Source organism: Chenopodium quinoa, unplaced genomic scaffold (assembly GCF_001683475.1).
Source record: "Chenopodium quinoa cultivar QQ74 unplaced genomic scaffold, ASM168347v1, whole genome shotgun sequence".
NCBI classification, from domain to species: Eukaryota; Viridiplantae; Streptophyta; class Magnoliopsida; order Caryophyllales; family Amaranthaceae; genus Chenopodium; species Chenopodium quinoa.
This window is the reverse complement of record NW_018744151.1, coordinates 2316769-2339350: the sequence shown is the minus strand read 5'-3', so window position 1 is coordinate 2339350 and position 22582 is coordinate 2316769. Positions and strand designations below refer to the sequence as shown.

The window sequence follows — 22582 nt, the reverse complement described above, 5'->3', positions numbered from 1 at the left end:
TAGCCAAGATTTAATAACATACTGAGTGTATGCATGCACACCCAAAACAGAATATCATATGATTCAACATTACAACCAGATGATCAAATTAATAACAAACGTCAAAATGGTTCAAAACTGCATTAAGTAAAAAGAAAATAAAATTCCAAAGTCACAAAGTCTGCTTGATCAAACAAACACTTGTTGTCGAGGACAAAAGATAGATAGCAGGTCCAGCATTTTCACATCTAACTATCTCAACAGTCAATTGCACACCTATGAGATAAGAAACATGAAAACGAGTTATCGTGTAGATATAATAGTTGAATCATAAGATGCATGAAATCGTATACTTAGTAGAAAGTCAGCGTAAAAAAGATAAGAATCATAAGATGCAGTTCAAAAGATAACTAAGTTTAATTTCATCAGTGTACGCGCACTCACAGTTTAATATATTCGTAAAAAAGGTAAGATGCTGTCCTTTTTGTTTATTGACGGGAAGACGCAGTTCAAACCATTGAAATCAAGCCTACAAAGATCAAGAGTATAAAAAAAAAAAAAAAAAAAAATTCAATATTTCCAACACCACAATGTATAAGACACTATCACAAATCACAGTGGAACATATGAAAAACAGTACCTTTCATTCTGGTTCATACTTTTCTGGAATCCTTTGGGTGGTTGCTCATGAATAACCGGGAAATTACTTGTACTGTTACCAATCGGAACAAAACTACTTGAGCACAACACAGTATCAAATGCTTTAGGCAGGCCGGAGGTTTTGACAAAATCAATTGTCTTCTTGGTCAAGTTGTACCAAAGAAACTTTTCATTATCTTGCTCAAAAAGGATTTGAGAGCCATCCTCTGAATATGTTAATGGCTTCAGATAATCGAAGCATCTGATTACATTAGGCTGCGAGATGGAAACCAGTTTTGTCCAAGACTCAGTGTAATAGTCATCCATCACCCACAAATCAAAGCTTTCTTTAGGATAATGGCAGAGAAAACAAAGATTACCCCCTAAAAGACCAATATTCATGTGGAAATTAGTGTCAACGTAATTTGGCTGAGCAACCTCCCTGCATTTCTCCACTCCAAGATCAAAAGCTATGAGCAGATTTGAGTTACTGTACAAGTCGGGACTTTGACGTGCCACCCAATACAAAGCTCCACTTGCATAAACTCCATAGCATAGACAGCAAACAAAGTAAGAAAAATGATGAATCTGTTTCCAACTTTTGGCTTTCAAACTATATACTTGAACTTCAGTATGAACTGTACCACCTTTGAGCCGGTTGTGCTGATGTAACATAGAGACAATCTTGTAGTCATCACTAGTGGGATCATACCCAAATCCATGGATAAAGTAACGAAAGTGATTGAAAGCATGCTCAAAATGAAAATCAGGACAATGAATTTTCTCATGTTTGCCAGTATATGGATTCCAGAGGGCAAGGTTCTGGTCCTTGCACAAGCAGATTAAGCCATTACATGAACCCACAATATTAGTATATTCATTATCACATAAAAGTGGGTGACTGATCTCAACAGCTTTAATGAGAAGCTGAGCATTCACTGAGAAAAATCTATCCCCCTTAAGAATGAGTGACAAACCACTGTTGCACTTCCTCGGAACTTCAAGATGCATCTTAATAAAATCTGGCCCGTGAATGATATTGAACCATGTCTTGCAAACACATTGAATCTGCACAAGGGTCTTAACAGGAAGCTGAGAAAAGATATGACACAGCACTTTCTCTGGAAGGGCTGCTAAGAGACTGCTCAACTTCAATGGTTGTTCCTTTTGCCTTATCACAGCATGACTTCTGCAATGGAAAAAAAAATGTGGTGGATGAAATAGGGCTAACCAATAAAGAATTTCAAATTGCTACTATATTCTCATAAGCAATATATATATATATATATATATATATATATATATATATATATATATATATATATATATATATATATATATATATATATATATATATATATATATATATATATATATATATATATATACTTATTGTCAAGGAAAATGTAGGATTTGATATATGTAACCAAGATACCTAATATATATGTATAAGAAACCATAAGTAGACAACTAAAAGCATTTGATAACCGGATAACGCATTTATCATACATTATAGCATTTCAGAAAATTGTGTTAAATTTTTATACATAAGAACATAACCGGTAGGGATACATAGAGCAAAACCCTTTTCAATGCGAACCACCTTTGTTGAATCTTTACTGCCAAACAATATAGCACCAGATAAAGTATAGGTAGCACAACAGGAAAGAAAATAAAGTATTGAACAACTACGACCCAAAGAAATCTATGCAAGTAATTAAACTAGAGAAAAGGTACACACCAAAATGAACAAAAACTGTATACAACAATACCCTGGTGAAATTAACAAAGCAGGCATGAAGGTGAAAGTTAAGATATCAAGATATAAATCTACTACCTCGTCTGGTTGAAATTTTCAGGATCAAGTAGACTTCCAGAAAAGACCTTTGCTTCGAATAGATTTGGCAGGTGACGTATATTAACATGCCTAATTGTCTTCTTTTGCAAGTTATACCAGACATACTTTTTAAAATCTAATTCCAACAGAACTTCACTGCCATTCTTAGAGTACATCAATGGTGTGATATACTCAAAGTATTTAATTGGCCTTGGGTGAATAATTGAAATTAGTTTGCACCACTGATTAGAATCCTTCAAAACCCACATATCAGCACCGTGTTTTGGGTATGTGCAAATTACACAAAGCGATTCTCCTAAGAGCCCCAAGCCCATGTGGAAATGTATGTCATCATATTCTGGTTGTTGCACTACTCTGCACTTTTCGAGATCAAGATCAAACACCATAATTATATAGGAGGTACTATCCATCTCATGCCTTCGGCGTGCAACCCAGTGCAACGCTCCATTTGCAAAGACACCAGGGTATGTGTCACAGATAATGTAGGGAAAATTATCAACCCTTCTCCAATTGTTGGCTTTCAAACTGTAAATATGGACCTCAGAGCCAGCAAATGTGTCACTATTAGTGTCCAGGAAGCCATATTCAGCATAACCACAATAGTGGTAACACTGCAAACACTGGACAACCTTGTAGTCATCAAAAATGGGATCATATCCAAATCCATAAATTAACGAGTGGTAGACATCTGAAGCATTTTGGGGATCAGTAAAGAAATGATGGAAGGGAGAAGTATTAGACTGGGATTCAGAAATAGGCAACCTAAGACATTTTCCAGCCAGGGGATTCCACAGAGCAACATCTTTATGTTGGTTGGCTATACACAACAAGCCATTGCATGAACCCTCTATATAAGTCCAGCCCTCAGGGCATGTCAGAGGGTGGTTGACCTGAACTGCTCTATTCAGATTAAGATCAACCATATGCAGCTTCTCCTCTCTAAGAATGAGGTTCAAGTTTTCATTGCTATTTCCAGACACCTCAAGATGCAGTTTAGCAAATTCAGGTTCACGAATAAGATTATTCCATTTCTTGCAAACACATTTTAATGGCAAAAGAGACATAGCAGGAAGACGAGACCAAATGTTGTAAAGTAGAATAGTTGGAAGTGTTGCCATCTGACTGCTGAGTTGCTCTAACTGCGCATATCTGCAATATGTCAAAAAAGAAAATACAAAAGCCAACAAATTAATAACTGAAAACAAAATTAGCAACTTCATGGTTTCAGCACTTTATCAATATTATGACAAGAAAAAGATGAAAAAATGATGCATTCTTAAATACTTTTCATAAGGCATCAAGGGAGTAGTATTGACACCAAGAAAAAGAAAATTATTAAAGAAAGGGCATTGCAACCTAAATACCTAATACAAGGTATAACTAGAATCACATTTTAATAAGTGCTTACCAAATTCAATGATTGTGCATAAATACTTAATATATGAACTAGTTCTCTACAGGTATTAAAATTTCTCCATCCACAATAATTAATAGCCATCATACTCTAAGACAAGTAAACAACAACAAGAATCATTCAACAACATACCTTTCATCTATAAAGAGAAATCAAACAGCTATTTTTTTTTTTTTTAACTCACAAAAAAAAAAAAAAAAAAAATTTCAACCACAATCTAAATCCCAAAAGATTTAAGATTAGATTCAATGCTTCAACTCTTATATTTCTGTAAGAAATTTTCTCCTCACTTTTCAATGTCACCACCCAAAAAAAAATTGTGAATGCAAACTCAAAGAATAATTCTGAACAGTCATAAGGTTCATATCTTAAAACCTCACTTTTGCTAAATTTAGCCCACCAACTTTAACATAATCACGTCAAACATTAAGAAGCACATATATCTCACACAAATAATCCTTCATTGAAGTGACGACAGAAAACAAATGAGCTTGCACACTCCAGTTGTCAGCAATTAACACAGAATCTTGCTATACATGAGGACTGACCAACAGTAAATAATTGTCATTCTCTAAAAAATAATTGTTAATTTTTAAAAAATATTACTCGATTAAATCAATATTTTAACATGATTTTGCAAGCATATTCAACTCCCATGTACTATCGTTTACTACCTACGTTCTTATCCACCTTTTCCTACGTCCACTCAGATTTTCCAACCTTTCCAAGAGTCTGCCTAATGTAAGTGTTCCATCATAAAAGGGGAGAAAGTATAAATCAAGTATGAACTTTTAAAAACGGAGTAAGTATGTTCAATAAATTTGAAGAAAGATGGATACCTATACATGAATTAGATTCCTATGCATCCAAGGATAAGGCTTAAAGCATAGACTTCCCTTTTATTTTTAGATTTTCCCTTCTCATACTATTTCCATGAAACAGCAAAAAATCTAGCAAAGTAAATTCAAGTAATCTACTGAATAGTGCACACTTAAGGCCCTGTTCTCTTTGCCATATTTTTGCTAAACTCAAATTATTTTTACTATACTAAAATTATTTTGAACTTATATTTTTTACAGAACTGATATTATCTTCACAAATTTTCTACTACATTTGTTCTTTAGATTTATTTTAAAGAGCTAGAACTATTTTTACTGAATATTATTTTTTATGGTAAACAGAACAAGGCCTAAGTTCAAATCATTAAATACACATTTGCCAAATTCTTAGTCCACTGCACTTTGTGTAACTGCCTAAGACATAAGAAAAAAGAGACCTCTCCCATTCATTTTCCTCCAGACAAAAGCTAACACAAAGTTGCACTAAGGCGAACATTTAACCAGCAAATTCTATAAAGAGGCGAAAAGAGCAGTATAACCTGCCTCCTTCCTCTGCATTTATCTACATGATAATCTCTCTTTAATTTAATGCTGTTGTCATTTACTAAAAGGTATTCGTCAGCCATAACAATCTTTTACTAAGATATACAGAGTACTTCATATGAGAATGATTCTTACTACCAACCTATGTACTTATAATGTCCTTAACCAACCCCCCCTCCCCCCACCTGCCTTATTCCCTTTTACAAAATTAAGCACCCCTAGGAAATGCTAAAGAAAGACAGCATGCCAAGCCAATCATACAAATCGATTGTGAGTTAGCATGGTAATCATGTGACATTTTAAAAAGAGAAGTATCAGTAGACTTCATAGATCAGATATTATTTTGCCCAACTTAACATACCACCAGCCCTGTGAAAATCTCTAGTAGTAACAAAAGAATCTTATGAAACACGACTAACACCACCACTGGTCCATGGTTATAATATGACTTGAGGCATTGAGGTGCAGAAGGCAATCAACTCAAGATGTTTCAGCAAAGAGGCACACCTTTAGCATACTTGTTCAAATTACAAGAGGTAACCCACTAACGTGATTGTTCAAATTACCGTCTTCAAACTCTAGTGTTTTTCTTATATAATGGTATAATGCTACTAATGATATTATGTTAAATTCGAAAAGTATGTTCTGCTACTTTGCAAAGCTGGTAAACTTTCTACTCTACTGTTCCTTTAAACAGCACTCTTAAGATCAAAATTACAGTGGCCTAACACATACATTCCTTCAAATTTGCTAGAACAAAACTCCAAACAGGATATAACTTACCTTTTCAGCACAAAAAATCCAAAAGAGTATAACAGCTTAAGGAAGGAACTCCATATCCACCAAGGCAATCACAAATAGATAAATAGCAAATTTAACATGAGAACTACAATAAATTAACTTATCTATCACAATTCACACAGATAGAGTAAAGAAGACTCATCCAACATACCATAGCTACTTAAACTATCTAAAGCCACATAAGGAGAGAAGAAAATTCTTCCAACATACCACGACAGTGCAATAAAGGTACAAACAGATAATGCGACTAATAATACTTTGTAATAATGGTGACAGCACCACAACAATGTTATCATGCAAAAACCACGCATCAAATGACAGTATAATCATACGAAAAAGTTCATTATTAAGCTACAAATATAAGAAGGCAGAGAAGTACAACATATCATGATACCTCTTCTTTTTAGGCTTCTTTTTCTTCTTCTTCTTGGGATAATCAAGTGGAACAAGGCTTTCCACCATTAGTACCGTGTCAATTGAATCAGGAAGACCACGAGTGTTCACAGTCTTAGATCTTCGCCGCTTAAGATCAAACCACACAAGTGTCTCAAAATTTTTCTCAAAGAGCACCTCCTCAGAACCATTCTTATTCAAGTAAACAATTGGCTTCAAAGAATGATATACACCAAGACACTCCCTCTGAGGAACCGTAAACAGCTTAGTCCATGATTCCTTCACCCCATACTCCTTCATGATCCACACATCAGTCCGAACCCTACGATAAGCTACCCGAACCATAAGGCACCCATCAATGACCCCTAAATTAGCAGTATAATTCAGGCACCCATCAATGACCCCTAAATTAGCAGTATAATTCGAAGTCACTTGATCATACTTAGGTTGTGGCACAACCTTGTATTTTTTCCGTCCCAATATCAAATGCAACAAGCACAATCACCCCATCTGACACTGGTTTTCGAACATAAAACCAATGCAAACACCCATTCAAATAAACTCCCCCAGAAATATTGCTATTACCAATGTAATATTTATTAGAATATTCCCCAACTTTTTTCCAAGAATTAGACTTCAAACTATATAATTTCACTTCACTAACATGATCATCACTATTATCAGCAAACATTTGAATAACACGCACCAATTTATAATCATCATTCAATTTATCATACCCAAAACCATAAACTGCCCTATTAAGTTCTTTAAACCCAGGAATTTCAACAGGAGAAACAGGTAATACCCGGTATTTTCTCGTTGCTGGGTTCCAAATAAACGCAGCAATTCCATCAGCCAAACACAGCAATCCATTGCAAGAACCCGCAATCTCTGTTTCAAAAGAATTGCAATCAAAGGGGCAATTGATTAATGTGGCACGATTCAAAGAAGGGTAATCGACGGAGTAAAGAAAAGGGTCTTTGTCGGTGGAATTGGGACTACCACCATATAAGAAAATGTCGTTGATTAAGAGGGTTTGATGAGTAGGGTTTTGCAAAGAGTTTTTGAGATGAAGATTGATGAAATATTGTTCGTCGATCAAAGAACGCCATGATTTTGCGACACAACGGAAGCGTAGAAGAGATTTGACTGGAAGTTTTGAGAGGATTATGGTGATTAATGGCGTCGGAAGATCCGCCATTGTTGTGCCTTGCATGCAACTATGGAACACTCCAGGGTTTGAATTCCAAGGAAAATGATACGACTCGATTGAGGGTTTGTAAACTTCTAAGTTCTAACCCCACGATTCACTTGTGTAAGTTGTGTTAAATGTGATCATTTGGGCTAAGCTGGGTCTTAACATCAAATGTCATTCCTGGATTCGTAAAAAAGTGGTGGGTTATCGGGTTGAAACGGACTTATCAAATTAAATTGGGCTTTTTGGGCTGACTTTGGGTTGTAAACTAAATAAATGATTTTGTTTACCTTGTCCAAACTTGTCCTATTTTTGAGTCGAGCTAGCAGGATGGGTCATAGACTCATAATTGATCACCGCTAGCTTGTGTAAGTTGCGTATGTTCTCTCCATGATATTTTGTTAGAATTAAATATTTTGCTGAATTACACCTAGCTCACTTCACCTTAAAATAAAAGAGGTTAAACTATTGGGTTGTTTGGTGATAACTTTTTCTACGGCGGCAATTGCCTTTTGGATGTCGTCAAATAATCAAAGTATTGGCTTCCTTGAGATTTTTTGCCCAGGTCAGCAAGATTTCCCCAAATGAATCAGACGCAGCTAGGTTCAGAGCATCCTCACATCCACTTCTCATCCATAGCAGACTGGTGGTCGATTTTGGTGAGTATACAGCAAAGATTTATGGGGACACAACTCCTTCTAAAGAGTCTGCTGGTAGAACTGTGTGGCAGCCCCCCCCCCCGGCATCATCAAGATTAATGTAGATGCGTCCATTTCTGGAGAAGGTTGAGTGGGACTTGGTGTGATTGCTCAAGATAGCATGGGTCAAGTGATGTTCTCGGCAGTCAGCAGAGCTAGAGCTCGATGGGCTCGCTGATTGCAGAGAGTAAGGCTGCTCTTTTTGGTCTAAAGAAGGCGAAGGAACATGGCTACAATGATGTGATCTTAGAGGCTGACTCTTTGCAATTAGTTTCCAAGATTAAGAAGAATTCTTTCTCCTTGGCAGCGGTGGATGGGATTCTTGAAGATATAGCGGCTGTTAGCTCGAATTTTACTTCCATTTTATGGTCTCATGTTAAACGTGAGGGTAACTTCGTTGCTCATCACCTAGCTAGGTTAGTGCCGTTTGGTCGTGAACAGTTGTGAGAATATCTTGTCCCGGATGAGATATCTCCGTATGTACTTTTGGATAACCTTTCATTGAATTAATGCACTAACCGTTTTCTTTCAAAAAAAAAGTATGTGTTGTATTTGCATTGACCTTTTTGTTGGCTACCAACTTTTCCGTCAAAAGCCAAAGTCCGGTTAGACTAGGTTTTTATTTTGTAGGGGGTTTGCTTTTAATGTTTACGGAGACTTTTCAATCCTAACAACCAATTACCAAACATAATTATTAAAAATCCAACAGTCAAACTTCTAACATTAATGGCTAGACAAACCGTTGATTACATCGGCTAAGAAAAATAGTCAGCAACCAATTGACAAACAAGATTTATACTTAGGGAATATATATTCTGACCACAAGTGTCATGTATCCTCCTTTCCTTTATTTTTTTCTTTGTCTAATTTCTTTATTTTTTTCCAAACAAGAAAATAAAATAATCTTGTTTTCAATTTACTCTAAGTATATAATGTTTATTTCATATCCATTGATTCAATAACATATCTAGGTGCATTTTAATGGTTACTCCGTCCTCTTCCTTATAACTAACTCTTCATTTTTCTTAAGAGAAAAGCATAAACTAAAAAAAACATATTTTAAATAAAAGAATACTTTTTTTTTTTCCACAATTTTACTGGTAGTATTAATATATTAGCTTTGTGCGCTACACGAGATGAAAATAGTATAGTGCACCCAGAAAGAACATTAGACATATTTTAAAGAACATGGGCAAAAAAAAACATGTTAGTGTTTGAAAAAGAACATACTTGTGTTTGACAAAAGAACATGTTTGTATTTGACAAGAACATAAAGTCTTTACAAAAAGAACATGTTATTTTTCATGGTTACTTGGGTGGTTGAACGTGTTTGAAAAAGAACATTATATTTGACAAAAAAGAACATGTTCGTGTTTTACAAAGATATAGGTGATCATTGGGTGGACCGGGCCAAGGTTAAAAAATCAGCTCACTTCTCGAGTCGGGCCAAGTTTTGGGCTGAAGTTTTTGTGCCCAAACCTGTCCAAAATGGTCCGGCCGTGCGGGCTTTCCGGGTTGAGTAAAAATAAATCAACTAAAATGCATAAAAACGTAATCCCAAACCCGCCCAAAAAATTAAATTTACGGGCCGGGTTCGACCCGATTTGGGGGCGAAAAAATTCTGCCCAAAACCCGTCTAAAATCAAGCCGGGTCGGTCTAACTTTGATCACCTCTAGCCAAAGAACATAAAGTCTTTACAAAAAGAACATGATAATACAGTAAAGAACATGTTCTTTTTTTTAGTTACTCGGGTGTTTGATTTTTTTTTTTTAAATGTACATACATTAAATAACATATTGTATAATATAAAGAACGTATAGTTCAAACTCAAAGAACATAATAATCAAATTTAAAGAACATATTATGCTCACGTTCTTTATAAATATCTATAATGTTCTTTTTTTTCGCCCATGTTCTTTTAAATATACCTAATGTTTTTTCCGGATGCACCAACCATACATTATAGAGGTATTTTCTTTCCTTTTCAAAATGCATTTTTGCAAGACTAAATAAAAGATCAATTATCACTAAAAAGCGTTGATAAATGTTTAAATATTGTATATAATTCACAAAATTGAAGTTGCGAAATTTGTATGAAGAATCATGTAATAAAATTAAACTTTCATTAATGTAATCAAATTTTCACATTAATCAACTACGTACTTCGTATAATCATCCACATATATATATATATATATATATATATATATATATATATATATATATATATATATATATATATTACTACTTGCATTGGAACTACATAGTACATAAGAACATAACATAAACCAAGAATATTCAACATAACAGTTTAAAACCAAAGAAACTGAACATAATCAACATATATAAAACTGCTAGAATTTAATTCTTCTTAGGGACGTGTTCTTCGATCAGTGACCTTTGATCTTTAGTCTTCTCTTTTATCTTCATCAATGTCTTTCTTTGGACTCGACTCGACTTTTTTCACTTCCAGTGTACCAAGATTGTCAAAGTCAGTCGTAACCCTCTAACTCGGTGCAATTGTTCCATTCATCTAAGCTGAAACTGACCGACTGACCGCGTAACGAAATTTGTTATAACACGCGTTCTAGGCTAGAACGTTTTACTACTCTTGGTTTATGCTCTTTCTTCACCTCCAACAAATTTATCTTCACCCTCGCATTGTCACCATCACGATCATTGTTGCCATGGCGATGTTGGAAATCAGAGGATTTAGGACTCATGGTTGAAGGTTACGAATGAACTAAATCTTGGTACCAACAAATTAAAGACAAGATTTATTGATGGAAAAAAAAAACAAATAAAGACTTGGAGCTCAAGAATGCCTCTAACAATTTAAAGTAATTTGGAATAATACAAGTTAATAGTTAGGAGTGTTTATAAAGGGGTGCAAAAGTGGTGTACTACGTACAGTAATCACCAAGAAATCCTAACCAAATCTAATACTTCGTATAAAATATTTTAACCTACATTATAGAAAGTTTTATTTATTTTTCTGAGAAAAATATAAAATGCTTAAAAAAAAAAAAAAAAAAAAGAAGAGTCAAACGGAGTATTATTGTATTAAGGATACATGTGCTTTCCTCGAAAAAAAAAAAAAAAAAAAAAAAAGAGATAACATTGCTTAATTACTTCATTGCACGATACAGAGTATAGTGTGTAGACTTGAAAAAAGCTACTAGTAATTAGTTTGGTTTTGATGTAATAAAGGGTATTTTGAGGAATATTGTTGTCAGATTTATATAAGTTTTGGAAATCTGATTAAGTTTAGACAAGAAAAAATATATGAAGTACATTGCAAGTAGTAATTGCCAAGATTTAATAACATACTGAGTGTATTATATATGCATAACACTCAAAACACAATATCATATGATTCCACATTACAACCAGTTGATCAAATCAATATAAAAGTCAAAATGGTTCGAAACTGCAAAAGCAAAAAGAAAATAAAATTGCATAGTCACAAAGTCTGCTTGACTGAACACACACTTGGTCGTCGAGGACAAAAGACAGAGAGCAGGACCAGCATTTTCACATCTAACATATCTCAACAGTCAATTAACAATATGGCTGCAAGTTAATCAAAACACAGTCTAAGCAGAAGAAATCAGAAATGCAAATGAATATTTCACAGAGCTGTTCTTCAAGTATACTTGGACCATAAACACATAAAATGCTTTAGTGTTTAGTTGTTTACCATCCCTTTTTGAGATGTAATGAACAAAAGTGTAATGGTAAGCATGAAATCATAGAGGTTATATAATCGGAGGGTTAAGAGAGATGTAGAAGTATCTCGTAGGGGTAAATTGGTCATTTCATACAGGATTTAAATTTTGCCTTTTAGATTCAGTGGTACAAAATACACTTTCAGTGGTACAAAATATAATTTTAGTGGTATTTAAAAAAAGGTTCAAATGTCTAATTAGACTGCCAAATAATATCATTACAGCTCAGTGGTACAAAATACACTCTCAGTGGTACTCAATGTGGTTTTAGTGGTACTTATAAAAATTCTCAGTGATACAAAATATACTCTCAGTAGTTGTGGTCCCAGTTTTTTTTGTCGTTTTTGCACGTGAAACCATTTCTGAAAATTTTTTGTGGGGCCCACACCACATTTTTCACTCTTCCTATCTCTCTCCTCCTTTCTCTCTCTTCTTTTTACTTTTATGTTATTTTAATGGTTGTGAGACACTTATATTAGTCTCACAACACTCTATTTGTACTTCCTCGAAATCATATACTAGTCGAAAGTTGGCTGTAAATAGCAGCTAAAAAAGATAGGATGCAGTTCAAACCTCAAGATTTCCAAGTTTAATTTCATCAGTGTATGCGCGAACTCAAAGTTTAAGTTTAAATCCTTTGGATAAGAAACCATCCAAGTCATGCCTGCAAAAATCAAGAGTATCAAAAGGAGAAAATCCGAAAATTCCAACACTGCGTTGAATAAGAAACTAACATAAATAGAGCAAAATTAGTCACAAATCACAGTGGAACATATTCTTTCCAATATTCTTTTTAAGAAAAAAAAATAAAATTGCTACACTTACCCTGTATAACCTTGAATAAAAAAAATCCAAAACAAATAAAAGATTTTCAGGAATCAAAAGTAGACAACTAAAGCATGTAATAGCACAGGATGAATGGATGATGCGTTTGTAATTTGTCGTCTAAATATCAAAAAGTATAATATTTTTGAGAGATCTTTATTCATAACCCATTGAGAGATAGAGATACACATAGCAAAACCATTTTCAAAGATCCATACGCAAAAAATTTGATAACCTTCTTCTTTGCATCTTTACTGCCAAAAACAATACTCTACTAGAATGAGTAAAGGTAGCACAACAAAGAAAATTAACTCTATCATAGAAATTGACCTAAAGGAAACGATACGCACAAAAACAATGAAGAACAATATACTGGTGTAATCAACAAAACCGTGTTGTAAGAGAAAACATCAATATATAAATATGCTACCTAGTCTAGTTCTTATGGCTGAAATTCTCTCTTCCAAACAATTCTACGCATCTCTCAAAATAGACACCTATACTTTCAGGATCAAGTAGACTTCCAAAAGACCTCTGTTCCAAATGAATTTGGTAGGTGACATGTTATAATGCCTAATTGTCTTCTTTTGCAAATTATACTAAATAAACTTTTTTATAATCTAATTCCATTTTTAGAGTAAACCAAATCACTAACGGTTACTCAAAGAATTTAATTGGCCTTGGGTGATACCTTTTGAGCCCATGACTTCCAAAGGAGCATAATAGCTTAAGGAAAGAACTCCATATCAACCAAGGCAATCACAAATAGATATATAACAAATTTAGCAAGAGAACTATAACATATTCAAAGGCCATAACCTAACTACTTAACTAATCTATCGCCACATATAGAGAGAAGACGACTCATCCAACATTACCATAATAATGAGAAAAGAGGTTTAATCCAACATACCATGATAGTGCAATAAAGGTACAAGCTGATAATGCAATAAAGGTACAAGTTGATAATGCAACAGGACCAGAAATAATAATGGTCACAAGACTCACAACAATGTTATTATGCAAAACAACCGCGCATCAAATGAGATAGAATCATAGGAAAAATTCATTAACCTACAAATATAAGAAGGCAGAGAAGTACAACATATTATGATACCTCTTCTTGTTAACAGGCTTCTTTTTCTTAGGACTATCAAGCGGAATAAGGCTTTCCACCAGCAGTGCTGAGGCAAGCGACCAAGGAAGACCACGGGTGTTCACATCCTTAAATATTTGCTGCTTCACATCAAACCACACAAACTCCTTAAAGTCTTTCTCAAAGAGCAACTCCTTAGAACCATTCTTCTTCAAGTAAACAATTGGCTTCAAACATGAAAAGAAACCAATATTCTCCCTCTGTGGAATCGAAAACCACTTAGTCCATGATTCTTTCACTCCATACTCCTTCATGATCCACACATCAAGCCGATTGTTCGGATAGAATACCCGAATCGAAATACACCCATAAATAACCCCCACATTAGAATAGTAATCCATTTTCAACTCATTATATTCAGGTATTGGCAAAACTCTGTGTTCTTCAGTCCCAATATCGAGTGCAACAAGCACATCCACTGCTTTTGATATTGGTTTTTTAACCACCAACCAATGCAAACACCCATTTAGAAAAACCCCTTCACTAAACAAACCAACACCAATGTAATAATTATATGGAAATTCCCTATTAATTGGGCTAACAGTTCTCCAAGTATTAGTCTTCAAACTATATACCTTCATTTCACTAATATGATCATCACTATTTTCAGGAAATATTTCAATAATTCGCACCAATTTATGATCATCATTCTTATAATCATACCCAAAACCAAAAAATTACTCTATTACGTCCTCTAGGAACATACCCAGGAATTTCGACAGGCGTAACGGGCAAAACCCGGTGTTTCCTCGTCGCCGGATTGAAGATGTACGCCGCAATTCCATCAGCCAAACACAGCAATCCGTCGCAAGAACCCACAATTTGTGTTTCAGCAGAATCGCAATCAAAGGGGCAATTAATCAATGTAGCGCGCTTTAAAGTGGGGTAATCAAGGGAGTAAAGAAAAGGGTCTTTGCTTGTGAAATTGGTATCTTTTTGCAAGAAAGAATCCTTGATTATGAGGGTTTGATGAGTAGGGTTTTGCGAAGAGTTTTTGAGATGAAGATTGATGAAATGTTGTTCGTCGATCAAAGAACGCCATGATTTTGCGACGCAACGGAAGCGTAGAAGAGATTTAGCAGGAAGTTTTGAGAGGATTATGGTGATTAATGGCGTCGGAAGATCCGCCATTTTTTGTGCAATGGCAAGACTGTAGAAGATTCCAGGGTTTTGAAAATCAAAGGGGGTTTTAAAGGATGAGAAATGAGAATCCCCACGTTTCACTAGTTTGGTAATAAAAACGGTTGATTCTGTTTTGATCTACTACGTACTTGATAATTGAATTCGATCCGATCCAATTCAAATCAATCCAATTCAATCCGATTTGATTATATGATTTTATTTGATCTGATTTGATTGTTTACCTAGATTATCCCCGTGCGATGCACAATTTTGACAAAAAAAAAATTCAGAGCTTAGAATTCTTATATGTATAATGAAACTTTTCATTTTTTTTCATTGAAAGGAGATTTTTTTGAAATGAATACAATTTGAATATTTCAAGAATATTCTAGATGTTTGAATATTAATGTTAAGGAATTGAGGAGAGGGAATAATAGATCTTCAAATCAAAAGAAAGGAATACACTTGCTATTCAATTTACAATACTCCGATTTTCTAGACTAAAGTTGTTGAAAGAATTCACTGGGTTTGTTTACGAAGTATCTCAAAAAAAAATTAAAAAAAAGTATTAAAAATGACATCATCAATTGTTTAAGGCGGGAAAAAAAAATTCATAAGAAAGCGACAGGTGTACATTTTTGAGGAGAAATGATGTCAGCAATGTTTTGTTTTATTAATAGTTAAGGTATGTTCTCTTACGTTGAAATTCAGTTCAGTTCAGCTTAGCTCCTAATTTCCTTCTCTTATAAAATATTCATTTCACTTCAGTTCAGTTCAACTCAGTTCAGTTCAGTTCAATTAAGTTCAGTTCAGCTGAGTTCAGTCTATGAGAACAGGCCCTTAATAGATTTTACCTAATCAGATTTGATTTTATTAATTAACCTGATTGATTTGATTGTATGATTTTACCTGATTTTATGTGTACGATAAGTCGGTAATCTATAATGAAAAAAATGTACGGAGTACTTCATATTGTTTTATTAGATTCTTAATAATGTGTATTTTATTAGGTAATGTTCATAATTTTTTCATTATAAAATTAATAGCATATAATTTTTTCATTCTAAAATTAAAGTATAATTTGCAAATTGCAGCAATTTAAAGTTCGTATTTTACAAATTGCAGCCATTTATTTATTTTATTTTATTTTATTGCAAATTGCATCCCAAAAGTTCGTATAAATTGTAAATTGCAGCCCAATTCAACTTTGTCATCGGTTAACATGTCAAAAAAAAAATCTTCGTTTAAGGTTTTAGGGGCCATTTTAGTTCTTAGGGAACCGAATTGAGCTCGGAATTAGCAAAAAAATAATGTAAGTGTCTCATTTTTACAGTTTCCCACAAATCGTTATATTTTTGTTACAAAAAACGAGGCAACTATGTTATTTTTTGCTAATTTCGAGCTCAATTTGGACTCTTAAGGCCTGAAATGGCCCTTAAAACCTTAACCGAAGACTTTTTGACATGTAAATCGGTGTAAGAGCTGAATTGGGCTGTAATTTACAATTTATACAAACTTTTGGGCTGCAATTTGCAAAAAAAAAAAAAAAAAAAAAAAAAAAAAAAAAAAAAAAAAAAAAACTAAATAGCTGCAATTTGCAAATTTTCCAAAATTAAATATAGCATATAATTTTTTCATTCTACAATCAAATATAGCATATAATTTTTTTCCTGATATAATCTAAAATTATTTTGTTATGAAGTAATTAAAAATAAGATGAATTAAATATGGACTTATATTCCATATATCTATGTCTGGAAAAAAAAATAATTCATATTTCTATACTTGTAGTATTGAATTATTGATAGAATACTCCTTCCATCCCATAATAATTGATACGTTGAAATCTATCTATCTATATATTATACTAAAAGACAAGCGCCTCAATGTGAGGATGACAAATGTCACTTTCTCATTGGCTTATCTTAAGTATTAAATATATCTATATAATTACTGTTTACATATTCAAGCATAGTTATTTTTGTTAAACTTCTAACAATAAAAGCAAGTTTCTATACATGCATAAGATTTTCATGATTTCCTAACATAAATATTGATTTAATTTTTTTTATAATAAATATATATTTTCCAATACTACAAATAATCCATAAAGTCTTTCCAATCTTTATTTATAGTTAAGTTAAAGAATAATAACTAATTTGAAGCAATATGATTAAAGTGGACAATAGGTCGATATTGATAAATAATATATGAATTAGCAATAACCAATCAAAAAAAAAAAAAAAAAAAAAAAAAAAAAAAAAAAAAAACTGAACCAATAACCAATCAAAACAAGACCAATTAGACATTTGACGGAAAAGGGATAGATATAAAATGTATTATAACTATTACTCGTGTTTTAAATTGTAATATTCGTATTAACAATGCTATTACTTATGAATTTTTTTTTAGAAAAACTAACATTTTGATTTAAAAATCGTGCATTGCTCATGTACTATACTAAATATACAACAATCATGTGCAATAATTTATGTTGTTTTATACATAATAATACTTTTAACTATAATAGTATGTGTATATAATATAATATTTTTTATAATATAAAAAAGTATATGTATATAATATAATATTTTATAACACGTGTCCTCCATACCAAGTGTTTGGTTGTTGGTGTAGTGGTGATTGAGACTACACTTGGTAGGGAGGACCTGTGTTCGCTCCCCTGCAACAACAATCGGAAGGGGAGTGGAACCTAATAGCCTAGAACAGATCCTCAAATCTGGATTAGCCCAAAGGGTGAACCGGATAGAACACCCAAAACTCAATGCATATATGACGGGAATTAACTTATCCTTTATCTATCTTATACAAAACTCCAAAGTCTAAATTTTTTTTCAAAATATAATAACAACATTTGTAAATTTTTGTTAATATGAAAGATATAAACCTATCAAAATGTATATATAGTTAAATTGTTTAATAACTTATATCGAATGCGTAGTTTTATTAAAATTATTTGTGTAATACCCCGTATTTTTATACGTATTTTATTTAATGTATATACACTTTATACGTATTTTATTTAATATATATATTTTTTAAGGGTATTTAAATAACTCTAGCATTTTAATTATGATGTTTTAATTATTTATCCCATGTAAATTTGGAATATTTTACAAAAGGAAAAGCCGTTTAATTAATTAATTAATAGAAGTTGGGGTTTTATTTTAGGAAACTATGATTTTTAACAAGTTTTAGTAGGGAAGGGATTAGGAAAAACTAAAGGATGAAAGTTAGGGTAAAAAGGGGAGATAGAGAAGGGGTATAAATATCCCTCTTATGGGGCAAATCGACTTTGCCCAGAGTGGAGAAAACCCAAGGTAAACTTCTCTCTCTCTCCTCCTTAATTTTCTTTCTTTTTCTTTTCCCCTTCCCCTTATTTTTTTTCGGCTGCCCCTTTTCCCCCACCACTGCCAGCCGCCGGCAGCTGGTGGCCGCCATTGCCAGCAGCGCACGCCGCCGGCAGCAGGTGGCCACCGCCGCTTCCAGCAGCCGGCAGCCGGTGGCTGCCGTTTTTCTCCCCCCTCTTTTTACCCCTTTTTCGAGTATAATAATTAAAAAAAAAACTTAGCTTTCTTATTTTAATTTAATCTATGCTTAGATCTAATTATAAATTATGAGTTTGGAGGTTTAATTTTGATGTTTGGTTATTGTAATTGTGGGAATTAATTTTCAGATTTGGTTTTTAATTAAAAAGCCCCAATTTTTGAAACCCTAGGTTCTTGTTTCATGATTTATTGAAAGATTATGATGTGTAATAGAGTAGGCCTTTGTTTTAAGTGTTTTAAAACCAAATTACAACAAGTTTTAAGTAAAATAAAGTGCTGGAATTTTATGTAGAACACTTGATATTGGGTTTCTTGAAGAAATTTTAATTACCCATTAATTGGGACTTGATTTATGGTGTTTTAATATAATTTCAGCTTATTCTAATTAATTTATGAAGGGTTTTAAAATAGTATATATTGCTGGAAATTTGTTTAGAGTGGATATTAATACTCTATTATGGATTTAATGTGTAGGAGACTTTGAAGTAAGCGATTTCTGCTAGGTTTGTTTGTAATTGATTATAAGTAGAATCATGCTAAGGTTTATGTATGGAATTGTGAGTTTATGGTGTTTGTGATTGAATGGTGAAGCATGAATTATTTGTGATGGTTTATGGATTGGAAAATTGTATTTTTGGTATGTTGTGTTTGAACCACATTTTTATTTATGGCATGTTAGAAGGCATGATTAATTAAACTACATGTTTAATTATGTTTGGATTATTGAAAAGGAATTTTATTATGGTTCAAATAATTTTTATTGATGCTTTAAGCACGAGGAAGAAGCTACATAAGTGTCTAGGTACACAAGGAATAAATTGTATGTTGGTGCCTTTGTGCACTTAAGGTGTTTTTAACACCGAGGGATAGGATTTTTGGCGCATTATGTGTTTAAGGTGTCTTTGACACTGAGGTAAAACTAAAAAGGGTTCAACATTAAATAGTATGTGGTCACTAATTATTCAAGAATTAAATTGGTATGTTTGTTTGATTGAATAATTATTGTTGATTGATTTATTATGCTTTGAGAGTCATCACCAAGTCTAATAATATGTAAATAACGTAAAGTGAAAGAGATTACGCACCAAAACTCTTGGATCGTATATACCTTGAGTATGAACAATGGGGGGGGGGGGGTTATGGGGTTTTATATTTAGCCATAACTTCCAATGGAGTACAGGACGTTGTATATTCCTTTTTATTATTTATTATGCGCAGGAATTCCGCCACCTTTGTGTGGTTTGTCGCTGGCACAGTTAGCTCCCGTGCCAGTTAACCTCAAATTTATTTGGGGAAGGTTAATAGGTGGAAACTCGTTCGATGCGTAATCAATGCAAAATGAATTAATTAGGGTATAGTCATTGTATTGTGTTGATTGGTATTTGTAAACAGGTGCAATGAGGTAAGTGTGTGTTGATAGGTGAAAACATGTTTAGTGTGGCTATCTTACGCTTATGTACTCAGCTTTGCTGATTGTGTGTGTTTGTGTTTTGGCCATGTCTTTACCTTGGCCCTATGATGACCCATTTTTAATGGAGAGTAGTGGAAGCAAGTAGAGATAAACTTTTCAGGTATTGAAGCATGATCATGATGGGGCAAGAGTGAAGAGTGAATCCTATTAGTTTTCATTAGATTACAATGTGTTTTATGCTTTATTTATTTATGATATATTATGTGTGGACTAACATAAAGGTTTGATTTGGGAACGGTTTTTGAATAAGGGCCTTTGATGGTTCCAAGTTGTAATTTGATTTTATTTGACTTGTTCGTTTGGTTTTAAACTTTATTTTCGTTTGGTTGACTTTGGGTTGACTTATCTAATCGGTTTTAAATTTTTAGTCTTCCGCTGTGTATCTTTGATAATTGTCTTAGCTGTTTTCACGGTGGCGGTAATGTCTTAGTTTTTCCTAAATCGCATTTTTAAAAGAGTAGAATGAGTATTTAAAGAAAGGAATTTCTAGGGTGTTACAATTTGCATGTAATCATTAAATGTGTTGGATTTTGTGTAGCTATGCAATGTCCAAAACTTTAGTTGAGCGACTTTGATTTTTGTGATTGTACGGTAAAAAGATATTGACTTTGATCTTGAAACCTAATAGTCTAATAAATTCTAAATAGAAAAATTAAAACAAAAGGAAATGAAAAGTAAATGGCTTTAAATATTAAAATAAACATAACCTTTTAAATCAATTTAGCGAATTCAAGAGACAATTTTAAGGTTTTTAAAATTAAATGGGGGAAAATATATGTAAAAAGAACATTTTTAGATATATAAATGTCCTTGCACTATTATAAGAGTTTTGTTAACCATTTTATAATTAAGGTAGGGGTAAATCTTAGTAATATATACTCCGTATATTTTATTTATATAAAATTATCAGTATCCATACTTATATACGAAGTATTTGTGTTGTATACTATATTTAATCAGTTGTTGGTTATATATATGACTATATATAATATATAGTCATGGTCGTTTCTGAGATTTCGGTGGCCTGGGGCAAAAACATAAATTGGGGCCCTAATTGACATATACTATATAAAATTTTCAGAAAATTGGGTATGCAAAATGAAAAATACATATTTTATTATGATTAATAATTTTTATAAACATCAGATTTCATAAAACATTGAAATTACATTCCCGTAAGGCCGTAACTCTCGTTGAAATAATTACACCAGCCGAACCATTCAAACCAAGTATCCAACCAATCAAATAAATTTTTTTCCTCAAATTTTGTAATATTTGAATGAAAGTAGTTATACATTTTAAGAAAAATAATTTAATACAAATAAGAGAACTTGATGAATAAAGTCATGTATGCACCATTCAAAAAAAAAGGTATGCAAAGAGAATTATATATAATTAGATAAATTCCCGTTGAAAATTGAAGAGTAAAAAGACCATTTATTTTAGTTTTTATATTCAATTGAATTGAGAAAGAGAATGAATTTAACTAACTGAAAATTGTAATGAGATACATTTTGAAAAATAAAATTACCAAAAACGTGGATATAATTTAAATTAATGACATTTTTTTTTGTTAATCAAATTCACTTAGGAAAGTGAATAATTTGGGCAAAAAATCAGGGAAGAAATACGCTGACCAAAAATGTCATTTGATATTTTGGAATTCTACTGCACTATTGTAGTGTTGAATAGTACACACTTCTTGTTTTCTTTATTTCTTTTTTCTTAAAAATACATATACATAGTATTATTTAGTACGAAGTATATTTTCTGGGGCCTTGTATTGTATTAAAGCTGGACTTTTTAACAAGGGGCCCAGGGCAGCCGCCCCAGCTGCCCTCCTCTTGCTACGGCCCTGTATATAGTTTTTGGCACAATGCTTAACTTAGGAAAATATATGTTCTAGTAGGTCAAATATAAGGTTATTATTGTGTCTATAGATTTAATGAGTGCGACGGGTAAATAAAACATGTATATATTAGATTGATTGTAGCTTCTGATGCGGATGGTATGATAAGAAAATTTTAGTTTTTTCTCATTGGGAGATATAAATAAATTAGTCCACTTCTTATATAGCCATGTGGAGTATTATTCAATTATTTTTCAATTAATAAAATAACATTATAAAAATTAAAAGAAATTCAAATAACATAAAATACTATCCAAATAACGTTCCTTTAATTTTTTTTATTGACCATTAGTAACCAAGTCCTTTAATAATAAATGAATTACCTTTGTTTTTATTTTTATTTTTCCTACGGGTTTAATAGTTTGATATATAAACCGTGCATTGCACGGGCACTATGTTAGTTTTTAAACTATTTATATACTTGTATTATTATTGATAGTAG

The 22582-nt window shown here is 32.8% G+C and overlaps 1 protein-coding gene and 1 pseudogene across 1 annotated transcript; both read right to left on the bottom strand.

The window, feature by feature from the left end:
- Nucleotides 1–9: 9 nt before the first annotated feature.
- LOC110693561 lies at nucleotides 10–8900 on the bottom strand (annotated as a pseudogene).
- A 2751-nt stretch (nucleotides 8901–11651) lies between these two features.
- Nucleotides 11652–15913, bottom strand: LOC110693560 (F-box protein CPR30-like). The gene is given in 3 exon segments (XM_021870689.1): nucleotides 11652–12752; nucleotides 14031–14725; nucleotides 14727–15913. Coding segments are annotated over 3 exon segments (1218 nt in total). The 5' UTR covers nucleotides 15201–15913; the 3' UTR covers nucleotides 11652–12703.
- Nucleotides 15914–22582: the final 6669 nt, after the last annotated feature.